The sequence below is a fragment of the Microcebus murinus genome, chromosome X (assembly GCF_040939455.1).
Source record: "Microcebus murinus isolate Inina chromosome X, M.murinus_Inina_mat1.0, whole genome shotgun sequence".
In the NCBI taxonomy this organism is placed as follows: domain Eukaryota; kingdom Metazoa; phylum Chordata; class Mammalia; order Primates; family Cheirogaleidae; genus Microcebus; species Microcebus murinus.
The window spans coordinates 117923471-117937392 of NC_134136.1; the positions used below are offsets into that span (position 1 = coordinate 117923471).

The following is a 13922-nucleotide window of genomic DNA, read 5'->3' on the forward strand; positions in this document are numbered from 1 at the left end:
TGTACTATCATGGGAGTGATGAGGAGAAGTGATATTTTAGAATGCCCAATTAATACATAGCACAAGAAACCAGAAATACTTTTCTTAGATCAGGGAAAGTATTTTGGAAAACAGTATTAATTATATAACAGTTTATAGGCTCCAAAAACCCCTGTACTGGACTGTATCACAAGATTCAGATGCCATAGATGGAGAAAACAATATTCACCTAGACAACAGTGTGAGATAAGTGTTTCCAATCTTCATCTCCTTCTGACCTTCCACTTAATGTATGAATTACACAAACCAATATACTGCACATACCACCTTATAGGAAGAACGTATTTGTTGAGAAAAAAACTAATATTTCCTTTCTTATCATGTGTATTAGATTTATATGTAATCAAGGTCCTTTGGAAATACCAGGCAGATATTGTTGTTATTATATTTTGCACATATATTTTGTTTGTTCTTCACACATGGCTACAATAACAAGATTGAATAAGCTCTCACTTTAAAAATAACTTGCAGACATCATTTTGCATTGTCATCGAGGTCTTCATCCATTGCATTTGAAAAATATTGAAAATGAATGCTAAAATTGATATATATATAATAGAATGTATTATTTGACTGGTTTAAATTCTAAGTGTTAATACTTTTTAAAAAAAATCTCTATTTTCTAAGAAAAAGTATTCAAAATCTTTAAACATATATCTATTCATTAGAAATTTAAAATTCACTAAGGCTTTTAATTTTAAAGATTGGTTTTAAATTTATTGTCAAGTAATCTTTAAACCTACAAACACCTTTCAAAGGAACTCATCTATGGGGAAGGAAGCCAGATTTCACAGATATCTTTTTGCTGAAATATACCTTTAAAAGAACACAGTAAGAGAGATAAATGTTTTCTCATTTTCATCAGCTTCTCATAGGTTCTGCTCACAAACCCAAACCCAGAAATAAAGCAAGCACAACCCCAAATGATTTTTCTCCTATGTGCAAAATGCTTTTGCCATCCCTATCTTACTGTCACCTCAATCTCTTTGTACTTTTCCCCACTTCTCAGACCTGCCCACTGGAAACTCAATATCGTAGACTGCAGACTGATTTATCTACAAAAAAACTCATTTTCTCATCGGACACATTCTCCATGAAATCAGGGAGAAAGCAACAAGGGGAGAAAAGCAGAACACAGACAGTGTATTTTGGATGTTCTGCCTTTTATCAACTAGAGCCATGTGATTTCCTTTCAGGCACTGACCACTCCTGTGTGCAGCCCAATTTCTGATAACATAAAGGCATGCATGACATTCTACTTATAACCCTCATAAGGCGAAAAATATACCACCTATGAGTAAAACTAAAGAAGCTAGCAGAAAACAGAGCACTCAGAAACCAAAACCAAAGTGACCAAGGATTCTGAATTCATCCAAAGGCAAGCTCTTTCAAAGTACTGAGAGGCTTCTTTCACTTAAAAAGTACATTTCTGTGCATGAGCCAATAATAAATACGCACAGGAAATATAAATGTAATTTTACATCATTTGCGTGTTTGTGTGTGTGTGTGTGCATGTGTTAAGCTGTAACCATGTCCTGGTTGTTTATTCCTAGCACATGCATAGAAGGCATTCACTTAATGTTTTCTAAATGAAAGACTAGCATCAGTCTGAAGGGGACAGAATGGCATGTTGCCAGCTGAGATTTCGGGTAGATAGTAAATATAAGAAACTGAATCACAGGATTAAAAACTAGCCCACAATTTCCTTTTACAAGACACTTCCATAAATAATATGCTTTTTTCTTTTTCAATCAGAGAACAAAATCCTCAAAGTGCCAATGACATCATAATACTAAAAGTCTAGCTCCATAAGGTTTGGTTTGGTGGGGCATGGGAAGGACAGGACCTCTCTATTATAGTTTGCCATGGGGACAAAGTGTTGTCCCCACTGGATTTTAAATAATGTCGAATTTTATATAGCTTCTGCTTTTTTCTATGCTTTTCTAATTATCTTCAGGAAAATAATGTGGATGATAACATCTGTCTTTGTCTCCCAGCTGCTTCACACTGCTGTAGCCTGAGCACCTTCCCCATCCTACTGAACATCGCTCACACAACAAATCAGCAGTTGAGAGGTTAGACTTCCCAGTGAGCTGCATGCAACTTTCACAGGGACCTCTATTTAGAATCTTCAAGCCCCCAAGTGTGTGATTTCCTGCCTTTCTCAATCCAGCAGAAGGGTCTTCCAGTCATCATTAAATTTAGACTAAATGGAGAGTTGAGACGTCTCCTCTGTCCAATTGTAAAACCAAGAGCACATTAGTTCTAAAAAATAACTTTTCTGGCTCTTAAGTCATTCCATCTCCAAGCATGCTGATTCAAAATGTTGCAACTTGTTTAAATGCTATCAATGGTCATTTTCGAGAAGTACAATCAAAAGGTAACCTGTCAAAACCCTACAGCACACCCCCTCACAATCATGATCTTCTACCCTTCTAGTTCACTTGTTCAAATCTCTCTAATATGAATGCTCTGCAATCAGACAAGAGCTTCCAATCTTTTAACCTTTTCACTTGAACCTACCAAGCAGCTATCTCCTTCACAGTCTCACTTTCTCCTTTGTCCATCTGGGATTCCATCATCCATTTTTACAATCATTTTCAGTATCTTCAGCTCCCTGTGAGAAATCTTACAGGTAGCTACAAAAAACGGTGGCAGCGTTAGAGGAAGAATAGAAGAGGTGCATACCAACAGTGCAGTGCTATTTCTCCAAGAACGTAGAATCTAAGCTGGATCTAAAACAGTGGCTTGGGATAGATGGACACCCCTGACCTTCTGTATATAGACTTCACAGATTAGGGTTGTCTGTTTCATAAGTTTTCCCTTGGCTACACTGCCACAAATTTCTCCAGTAGAAGAAGAAATCCATATTTTCACATCAGGAGCCCAGAATGTCAGCTCGGAATAAGCACACAGTGTGGTAAGTGAAGAATCAGATTCCTTGGAGTGTGTTTGGGCCAGTGTAGTGATCAGGCTCCACATTCCACCCCTGCTCTAGGGGCTCTCAGGGCACCGAAGAGTGGTTATCCAGAACTGGTGAGGCTAAGCCCCTTGCCCAGGCCTAATGGCTATTTGAATGCTTGGCTGAAACCACTAAAGGACATGGAAAAGGTTATGTCCTTTAATGGTCTCCACCTCCAACTGAATGAAGCTTCATTATTAGAACATCTTGTGATGTACAAAGCAAAAATGCTACTCATTGTCTGTTTAGCTTTGGGTCCCCTGGCAAGCAGCCTCTGAGACAGATTTCTGTATAGAAGCTTTATCAGGGTTTAACACATGTAAAGAAATTAGGGAAGCAAGATTGGGCAGAGTAAGAAGTTGAACTGAGACACAGACACAACAGAGACATCAGTCAATCCTATAGTGAGTTCAGAAGCTGAGATGACCCTTCAGAATTGTCCTGGATTGAAGGAAGGAGGCCAGGCCTTCATACCCCCATACTGGTTGCTGGATGCCCCCAGGGAAAGGGCATGCACATGGGTGAGCTAGCTCCCTTCAATCAAGGGCAATTTCCAGAGAGAGCCTCAGCTGTGAACCAATAGCAGTCAACACTCTCAGCAGGCCCTGAAGGGAGTGGGGCAGCCTACTACAGCATCCACTACACTGCCATTTCAGGGCCAATAGTAAAAGGAGTTGAAACTGAAATTTCAACTCCCTATGTACGTTAGAACATAGATTTAAGTTTCAACCACTTAAATCTATATTTTAAGGAAGAGTATTTGAGTTGGCTGGTTCTTTCTCTGATAAATCCTATCACCAGATCTTCCTTCAGGGCCTCTAAGGCCCTTGAGGTGAAGCTGCCATCCTCCTCTCCGTCATCTGAACCGGATTAACGTAGCTTTCGCAGCACCCACCACCCCTCAGCGCATTCACCTGTACACATAAGCCTCCCTCTGCTTGGTGTATCTCTCAAAGATGGGCCCATGTATTATCCATCTGTATATTCCCACACCTAGCCCAATATTTGGTAAATAGGGCACTTGATAAGGGTTATTGAATGAATGAACAAAATGAATGACCAAATAGACAAACTTATCTTTCCCCCAGCAGAAACAACAACATAGGGAAATACATTGGATGAAAGGAGGACAACTCACTTCCGTGCACATCATTATATGTGCTTACCGTTGGTGTTTAACAAGGGATATTTGATTTTGACTAACTGGCATAGCATAAAAGGGCTATTTTGAAACAGTCAACTGTATCTTATGGGTCTCCTAAATAAACTGAACTCTTATCACAGGATTTGAATGCCAACTAGAGGGGAAAGAAATTAAGATGTAAAACATGAAACAGCTGTTTGATCAGCTGTTACAATAGACCATGGACAAAAGCTATATTCATGTTTTATCTAGATGGGTAAAAATAATTACTCATAGAAAATGGTCTGTTACAAGGCTATTTTCTTTTCTGCACTGAAACACAACAGTTATCTAATTAATGATGCCAAACTTCTTAGAAGCACATAATAAATAGTATCCAATAAATTTAAAAGTAGTAAAAATATATATATTCCTAGTAAATAATGGTAGACATAAGATCGTAATTGCAAATAACCAGTTTGCCTGCATATTATACAGGGCAAAATTTACTTGTAACCACTAAATTTTACAAAACTGAAGATATTTGTAATATCTAGTACCTACAACTTCATTAATTTACAACTATGAACTGGTGAAGAATCATGATTATATCTGTACTATGCCAGAGGTGAGGAGAAATGCTGGTTTCTTACTGAAGTGGCCAAGAAGCCATTATTAAAATTACACCACAAAGTAAATTGCTAAAACTTTCTCGGGTTGACAATTTTGTAACAATTATTAAACGACTTAAAAGGATTCCCAACATTTACTTCTAGAAATTTCCTAAAGAAATAATCAGAATTATGCACAATTTAGGCTTATAATAGCTTTGTTTAACATAGCAGAAATTTGAAAATATCACAAATGTTCAGCAATAGGAGATTGGTTAAATAACTTATAATCATATGAACTAATATTATAAAGTTATCAAGATCACATGGAAGAACATTTAAGATATAATTAAACATTCATAATATGTTATTTATTTCAAAAGGGATACAAATGAGTACAGTAAATACAACATATGCTATGCATAAAGAAAAGATAGGTGGCAATAGTAATAGTGGTTAGGTTTTTGTGGGGTTCAATTACAGATGATTTTCCTTTATTTTTGACATTTTCTGTAATTCACAGATTTTTACAATAAATATGCATTACTTCTGCAATTCATGTTATTAAAACATATTCCCATCTCTCTAAAAATAAAATCCTCATACTGTACATCACTAAGGTAGAATGTGATTGCATCTTTCATTTATATCAGTAGCCTTTCTCTTTAAAAATTTTTAAAGGAATTTTGGTTATTAATTAATTTAGTTATTAATTCTTCACTTTATCCTTCTGAGAAAGATGCTCTGCGGATTGACAAAAGCTCTTCCAAAGAGCTTGTTTCTTTAATGTAGAAAACTGGAAAATAACCCAAAGAAGTGAGATATAATTAAAGACATAATTATCAAGACACAGTTTAAGATAGAAACACAACTGGGATCACAAGAATAAAAAGTAGCCCCAACTCCAAAAGATGACATCAGGATTCCAAATTCAATATAAAAAAAAAAGTCCTTAGAAATGTTGGATGGGTTAATCAAAGGAGAGGAATATTTAGGCTAGAAGGAGAGTAAACAAAACTAAGGACCTAGTAAAACAACCTTCATTATCATGCAATTCTGATACATGTTGAGAAGGAAGAGGCCAGTATGAAAAAATGGCCTTGGTAAGAAATGCCCAACTTAAGATCAAGAGCTTAAACTTTAGACATGAAGTGGAAGTTAACTAGCCTATGACATTTAGATGCCATTAAACAGAGACTATGGTAAAATGACTAACATTTGAAAGGTCAGACTTACCTGAAGATGCTTTCTGACAGTGTCCCCTCTCTCACAAAACAAAAGGTTTCAATGGCAGTTTTTATATAACAAATAGGATGAACTATTCACTTTGTGTTTGAGATTGCCGAAGATGTGTGTTTATCATTTAGTAAACTGGGTCACAGCCCTTGGGGAGAAAATCTATTTGTTTTTATTTTTTTAAAAAAGGAAAATTTTAAATATAGTCAAGTCCTTCAATTCCAATGATAAAACTTCAGAGGGAAGACATTGTTTGTGATACTTTTCTGGGTAGCCTCTCAGCAAGACAGTGAAGAAAACAAAGTGCATCTTTGAAGACCTCCTCTTACCCATTCTTGCCTCCTCTCTACCCCCATTTTGCTTGAAACCTCCCTAGGGCATTCAGGATAACCCGATTCTTTATAATCAGCTCATCATCTCTCAACCTGTTCCTCAATTTCTATCCATTTCTTGGCTTCTCCGGCTATCAGCCACATGACTACCCACGCAAACCTGGATTGTTCCGAATCTGTTCAATTCCACTCCCTTAATGAGACTTTCTTGAATTCCCAGGGACTTTAGTGATTTCTTCTGCCTAGCTTAGACCTTAAGTCCCACAGTTCTGAATCCAATTATATATTATTTTTAATTGTTCCTTATTGCATGTATGTACTAGTCTTGTGTCTCTGGCTACATTTTAAGTTTCCTGAGGTTAGGAAATTGGTCTTACCCTTTTTCTATACCTCCCTTCAGTAAATGAATGCATGCTGACTTGGGAAACATTACTAACAGGGACTTGCCTTCCTATACTATCTTTATTTATTGAGTTAATTGAGGAAGCTGAAAATGGATCCATTTTGTGAACATGAGAGCTGAAAATAGAAACAATGTATTTGAAATATTCCTGATTTTTACCTCCCATCCAGCACCATTTGGTCAGTTCCAAATGCATTTCCTCCTAAGGCTGAGGGCTCCTCTCCCAGGACAGTAATTTTATTCAAAAGAAGTGGCCATGAGGTCTGGAGCCAGCCCTTTGGCCTCTCTAGATCTGCTTTTGCCCTGATGTACAACCAGGTGATCTTATCTAGTAGGTAAAATTCTAAAGATACTGCCATCTTTAGTCACCAATGAATCTATTAAATCAAAACATTTTTTAGCTCCAAAGAAGTCCTGGATATTCAAAATCACAAAGGAATTTTATATCATTATGCCCCTCTCTTCGGGGAAATAATGTTTTTGCAGATACATTACTACTAAGCTAAATCTTGAGATCCTCGCAAGTGGTAATGCTGCACATTAACCTAAGCAAATTTCGAAAGCATTCTGTCATAGAGATAAAAACACTTGTTTATCAGACACATAATACATCTGGACATGGCCTCTGGATTTGACTTATTTTTTGGACCTAGAAGAGTATTTGATCTTGCAAGTTTCCGGGGTCCCCTCAGTTAAGTATGCCCAGTGACTTGAAAAAATACTGAAGTTAACATTTATTGAGCATTCCAGCAGTTAGCCCAGGACCATTTCCCCACTTTTTAAGTAAGGATCTTGAGGCGGAAGAAGTAGGTAACTTGACCAAGCTCCACATTTAGGGGAAAAGGTGGGATTTTAACCCAAGTCCCAGGCCCCCAGAGCCTTTGTGTTCAACATTTGTCTTATCTTCCTTCCTTTTTGTATAGAAATATGTTTTGCACTTCCAGTTTCTGGCATCTTTATCTCTTAAACATATATTAAAACAAGTAGAATTGAGACTTTTTCTTTAAATTGAGCTGCTGCTGACTTCCTGACATCATGTGTGTTAGTAAATCATATACAAGCCAAAAAAGCAGAAGGCTATTCCCCGTGTGTGTGCACACACACAGCCATGAATCACTTCTTCAACTCGGTTTGTCAGTGGAGGAAGCTGGCACACTGGCACTTCAGACTCACTAGTGGCTCATGACCATTTTGTCAGCCTGATTAACAATAATAGCCAACACCTATTGGGTGCTTGCCACATGGCAAGCCCCATTCCAAGCTCTTTACATGTATTTTCTCTTTTAATCCTCTCAGCCACTTTATGAAATAGATATCATCATGATACCCATTTTCCAGATGAGGAAACTAAGGGATGGGAAAGTTAACTGTTTGCCTAAAGTGTCACAGCCAGTTAGTGGTGAAACAGGGTACACACCATCCTCTTAACCCCTCTGCTCTACCATTGCCCCTGTGTGTATAGCAGGGAGCCTGGACCTCAACACTCAGCCAGAGGAGAAGGAAACTGTGGCCATTATCAGTGACCAAGCCAAACATTAAACCTGCCCTGGTGACTTCAGAGGATATACAAGGACCTAGAAATTGTGACTCTAGTGGCACCTAGCTTAGCCCCCATAGCCCACGAACTGACCCCTTCCACCAACGTGCCCCAGGTGTTAGAATTGAGCAGAAGGAACAAGGCTTTGTCATGCTTTACCTTCACAGAGATGCTGTCATTCTAATGAAGCTCATGACACCTTGCCCAGCATGTAGATGGTGCATAACTTGATACTCTACCTCTTTTGACTATTTACTATTAATCATTTATTATTATGTTAATGCATTTGTTTTCTATTTAATTAAGACAGGATTCAGGTGGCTAAAATGAGGACCAGGTCAGAATCGGAGTAACAGCCAGGCTGGGGTGAGGCTGAAGTATAGATCTAAGGCTTCCAGAATTTCTTCTCATAAGGAACCTAGTGGGTCCCAGAATCTGAGATGAGCCTGAATTCCTCAAGCCCATTGCATGGGGGTGGATAAAGGGATGGGCTGGGTCAGGATGAGGCTGGAACCAGAAAGCAGGTCCCTAGTGACCCCTACACATGCACCCCACATACTGTTGCCACCTTATATATGCCTCATATCCAGAAAAAGTTGCTTGGTGAAAAGGAAGATATGATTATACAGAAATGCCTCTTTCATCCTTCCATAGATTGAAAAACCCTCCAAGCCAAACAAGGATATATTTTCCAAAATGTAGAGCAAAGTAGAGCAAGGTAAAGCCATAATGATCACCATTTATGGTCCTTAATGTGCATTCTTTCTAATCCTGGAAACAGGCCTGCCAGGAAGGTATTATGAGTTTCATTTTAAAGATAAAATGAAATTCCCTGAAGAACAGGGAATTTATGTAACTTTTAAGGTTATACAATAGGTAAGTGTCAGAAAGGAGATTCCCAACCAGTCTGACACTGAAGCCTATGCTGTTTTTTGTTTTTTTTTTTTTTGAGACAGAGTCTCACTTTGTTGCCCAGGCTAGAGTGAGTGCCGTGGCATCAGCCTAGCTCACAGCAACCTCAATCTCCGGGGCTCAGCGATCCTACTGCCTCAGCCTCCCGAGTAGCTGGGACTACAGGCATGCGCCACCATGCCTGGCTAATTTTTTGTATATATATTTTTAGTTGGTCAATTAATTTATTTCTATTTTTGGTAGAGACGGGGTCTCGCTCAGGCTGGTTTCGAACTCCTGACCTTGAGCAATCCGCCTGCCTTGGCCTCCCAAAGTGCTAGGATTACAGGCTTGAGCCACCGCGCCCGGCCTACTATGCTGTTTTTAAACATAGCTATATTGCCTATCTATATTCTGTCCTTGACTGGTACGTACAAATTTTCCAGCACATCTATACATTCAAGTGCGTTACAGAAGCCCATGGATGTTCTCCATTTTTCTTTACCAAAGGTGTGGGGGAGGCTTTGCCACATCTGCCCACCACATCCCTCAACTCATGACCCATCGTGAGCTGTCTGTGACACTCCTTGCCCAGACCAGTACTGCCAGTCTACAGCCAGTCTCATTCTCCTGGCCACACACATCACCTGCCAGGTGTTAGTTACAATTTACAATTCTGGTTTCCACTCTTCCAGGAATCTCAAACAAGTGCCTGCCACCTGCAGAGGACAAACCTCCTCTCCCAAGCCTGGCCAAAACTTTCTTGTTTCTGCTTTGAGTTGCTTTTTTTAGCTTTTATTTTGGGGACTGAGCTAGAGCCATTCTAGAATTGCAAAGGTAGTTCCTGGGGTTCCACCCCCAATCCAAATACTAAAGCTGAGACCCAGGACAGAAGCAACATGATGCTGTCCAGCTCTATGGGGGAGATGTCATTGCTATGCCAGGTCTCCAGACATGATCAGCCCCTTGGGTGAAAGAGATTTCAGTAGGTATTCATTTATATACTATACACACTTCTAAAAAGCAAATCTACAATTGCCTTGGAAATTTTCAAACATCAAAAAAGAAAGTTATATATTAACCAGCTGTACTCCCAATACATCCCTGTTTATCCTAAAGGGAGTGATTAAAATTTGCTGACAGCTCTAAAAATTATCAGGGAATTACGAGAATGTCCCAAGTTTAATAATTAACAAAGTTTAAAAACCAGAGTTGACTTCAGAGACTTTTAAACAAAAATTATTGTGCCGGTCACCTACTAATTCTCAAATTCTATACTTTAAACTCTTAGTTTTGGCCATTTCATCTATTTCAATGGCTTCAACTAAAACTTCTGTCATACATATCTGTAACCCCAAATTCTATCCCACATTTTCAACTCTAGATGTCCTATCTTTTCCCAAAACTTGTTCTCTCTCTTCTTCTTGTCCCTCTTTTTGCTAATATCATCACCATATCCCCAGTCATTTGACACATGGCACTCTGTGAACCAAAAGTCATCAGTGCTGTTCATTGACCACAGAAGAAACTAAATCTTTTAGGGATGATACACAAGGCTCTCCACAATTAATCTCAACTGACTTTTCTACCGTTGCCTCCCTCTAGTCTTCCCCCACCTAGCTCTCCACACTGAAGTTCTTAAGGTTTCCTAAACATGTTACCATGTTCTTTCACATATTTGTGGTTTTATATTAAATGTTCTTTAGCTTTAAATGCTTTTTCCATCTAGTCTCCTAGAGAATTCATATCCATCCTTTAATACTCAGTTCAAATGTCACCCCCTCTACAAAGTCTTCCCAGATTTCCTCAGAGTTTGACATTCTCTCCAATCACCTTCCCTGGAACTTTTTACATGTACTACTAAAGCCTCTATCACAGGTCAAACAGTATTAATTATTCATGACTCTGTCTCCCACATCACCTTGTGAGGGCCCATGGGGCCATGGCCCTGTATAAGTCATCTTTTATTCCCTTTTGGGACAGGAAGTAAATGTTCATTGAATTAATGAATAATGAATGGATAAATGGACTCCTCCTGTGGCATGCATCATCTTCTATTGTCTTTGTTTGGGCATCCCATCTCCCTTCTTGGATTGACAGGTCTTCCAGGGCAAGAACAATGTGATCCATTTTTGAATCCCCTATCATAGCCTCCCCTAATGCCTACTGTTTGGACAAACAAGTAAAACTTTTATGGAGCCTTGCACTATATTTCAGACTTTGCAAAGCTATTTCACAAACATTGTTTCACCTGCCCTTCACAACAACCCTTTAATCTAGCTATAACTAATCGGTGTTGTCCCCATGTAGCAGATAAAACAATTAAGTAAGGTTGGGACTTGGACTCCTGTTTTCTTGGTTCTTAGAACAAGGCCTATTCCATGGAGTGTTCTTAAAAAAGGCAAATCTACTCATCAATCCCTTGTTTTCATCAGTTAGGGGGTGAATGTAGAGGTTCACCACTGCTTGTAAAAACAGCCAAACCCTTATCTAACCTACCCATACAAGTCTAATATGAATAATCTGAGTGAACTTAAAGGTTTGGAGTATGAATTAGAAAGAGCAAAATAATAGGGGAAAAATAGAAGAATTTGAACCTATCAGGCATACTAGGGTAAGAAAAGGATTTTGGGGACCTGAAAAGAGAACCTTCAGCTTCTGTACGATCGGGTGCTGTGCAAGGCAGCACCAAGAGGCATTTAGTAATATTTTCTAAAACACCTAAGTAGGTATGCTTTTAAGAATAAGTTCCTGCTCACGCCTGTAATCCTAGCACTCTGGGAGGCCGAGGTGGGCGGATTGCTCCAGGTCAGGAGTTCGAAACCAGCCTGAACGAGACCCCGTCTCTATAAATAGAAAGATATGAATTGGCCAACACATATATATATAGAAAAAAATTAGCCGGGCATGGTGGCGCATGCCTGTAGTCCCAGCTACTCGGGAGGCTGAGGCAGGAGGATTGCTTGAGCCCAGGAGTTTGAGGTTGCTGTGAGCTAGGCTGACGCCATGGCACTCTAGCTTGGGTAACAAAAGTGAGACTGTCTCAAAAAAAAGAGAATAAGTTCCTCTAGGAGAGGTTGGCCAACAGCCTTGGCCAACCTCAGCATGCTGTGGTTATGCATCTATGTACCCGCAGCGCTGGGCACAGGGCCTGGCATGGGTGAACTCACAAGGCCTGGCTAGACAGATGTGGTAGGCTGAGATCTGACCCAAAGGTGCAGAGGGCTGCAGGGGCAGCACAGGACCAGGGTCAGCATCCAACCTCCAACACCTGTGTTTCCTCTCCAGCCACAGGAGAGTTCAAACACCTCTGCCCTGCCCTCCTCACAGGAAACATAGCCACCCCTGCCCCTGAAGGCTACCTGAGAGCTGGTTAGGGCAAGTCTTAGACAACACATTCACGGGGGTCTGGAGGTGTCCTAATTACTGCTCAAGCACCAGGAGGTGCAGAAAGTTGGGCCAAAATATCCCTGGGGTCTGTTAAACAGCCTGTGCTGGGAGCATTGCTCATTCCCACAGACCCCATCCCCATATGATCATCCTCCCCCTCCCCCACTAACCCCATTCCTCCTTCTGGCTTCTGTTTTTTTGTCACCCCTGCTGCATACACAGCCGCCCTGTGGCTGAGGGGGTATCTCTGTTCCCATCCTTGCCAAATATGGGCTGGGCCAGAGAGCCAAGTTGCAGCTTGGCCATCCTGCGTTTGGGGCGGCGGGGTGGAGAGGGGGAGGGGGAGAAAAGGCATTTGCCAAGAAGGCCCTGCAGCCTCGGGTAGATCTCTGACAATCATGGAACTGCAGAGATTCAGGGGGGTATAGAAGGTCTTTGGCAATCAATTGGCCAGGGCCCAACCTCTTCCTTCTGTTCAAGGTCATTTTCCCGAAGCCTGAAAAATATTACGTCGTGGTCCATGCCTGCTCCAAGCGAGAGGGCCCAGTGTCCACATCAAGCTAGAGCAATGACTGACCTTTGCACCATCACCACCCCCCCCTCCGCCACCCAGGAGGAGTCTCCTCTCTCCCCACCCCCTTTCTCCTGGCTTCGAAAATTCCAGCAAGGAAAGGCCTGCGTTCCCAGGGAAAAGGTCAAAGTCTGGCCCCAGACCTTCAACAGGCTTTCTTCCAGCCCCGGACGCACCAAATCCTTCAACCGAGGAAGGGTTCGGTGTGCGGCGCCCAGGACGCACTACAGCCCCTCCCGTGCACAGAGAGTCGCGGGGCTCCAGGGTCAGCCCACGCCCCACTGCCGCCCCGCGCGCCTCCCCCAGGCGACCACCTGTCCGAGTGCGCTAAGAGAAAGGGAGGGCGCGCAGCCGCGACTGACCTGAGATGCCGCCCCCCACCACGACCACGTCGCATTTGCTGCTCATGGTGCTCGACCCGCTCCAGGCCGCCCTGGTGCCCGCTGCTCCGGTCTCTGAGCCTCGGCCCCCGCCTGCCTGCCTGCTTACCCTCCCGCCAGCCGCGCGCTACCCCCGCGAACTAGCGCCTCGGCCAGCAGCTATATGACAGGCCCCAGGCGCCGGGACGCGCAGCCCCGCCCGCCTGCGACGCGCAGGCCGGTTGGAGCGCCCGGCCCCCGCCCCCGCCCGCAGCTCGGCCCCCTCCCGCAGGCCTCGGTTGGGCGGGCGCCTGAGCCGAGAGGTCACTGGGGCCTCAAGAGTCCCGCCCCGGGGCCACCACCCCTCGGCCTTCTGCACGGTATTTTCCCTTCAGCCTCCCTAGTACGCTATTGAGCTTGGGGGCTGGGGGATGGCAGGTTGGGGGTGTCTTTCTCCAGGGCTTCAGT

General features: G+C 41.9%; 1 protein-coding gene across 1 annotated transcript in view; it reads right to left on the minus strand.

Annotated features, from left to right (window-relative positions):
• MAOB (monoamine oxidase B) overlaps positions 1-13641 on the minus strand; it is a 99930-nt gene extending 86289 nt beyond the window's left edge. The window contains exon 1 of the mRNA XM_012754056.2: positions 13458-13641. Coding sequence (XP_012609510.1) covers positions 13458-13503 — 46 coding nt within the window. The 5' untranslated portion in view covers positions 13504-13641. The remainder of the gene's footprint in view (positions 1-13457) is intronic.
• Positions 13642-13922: the final 281 nt, after the last annotated feature.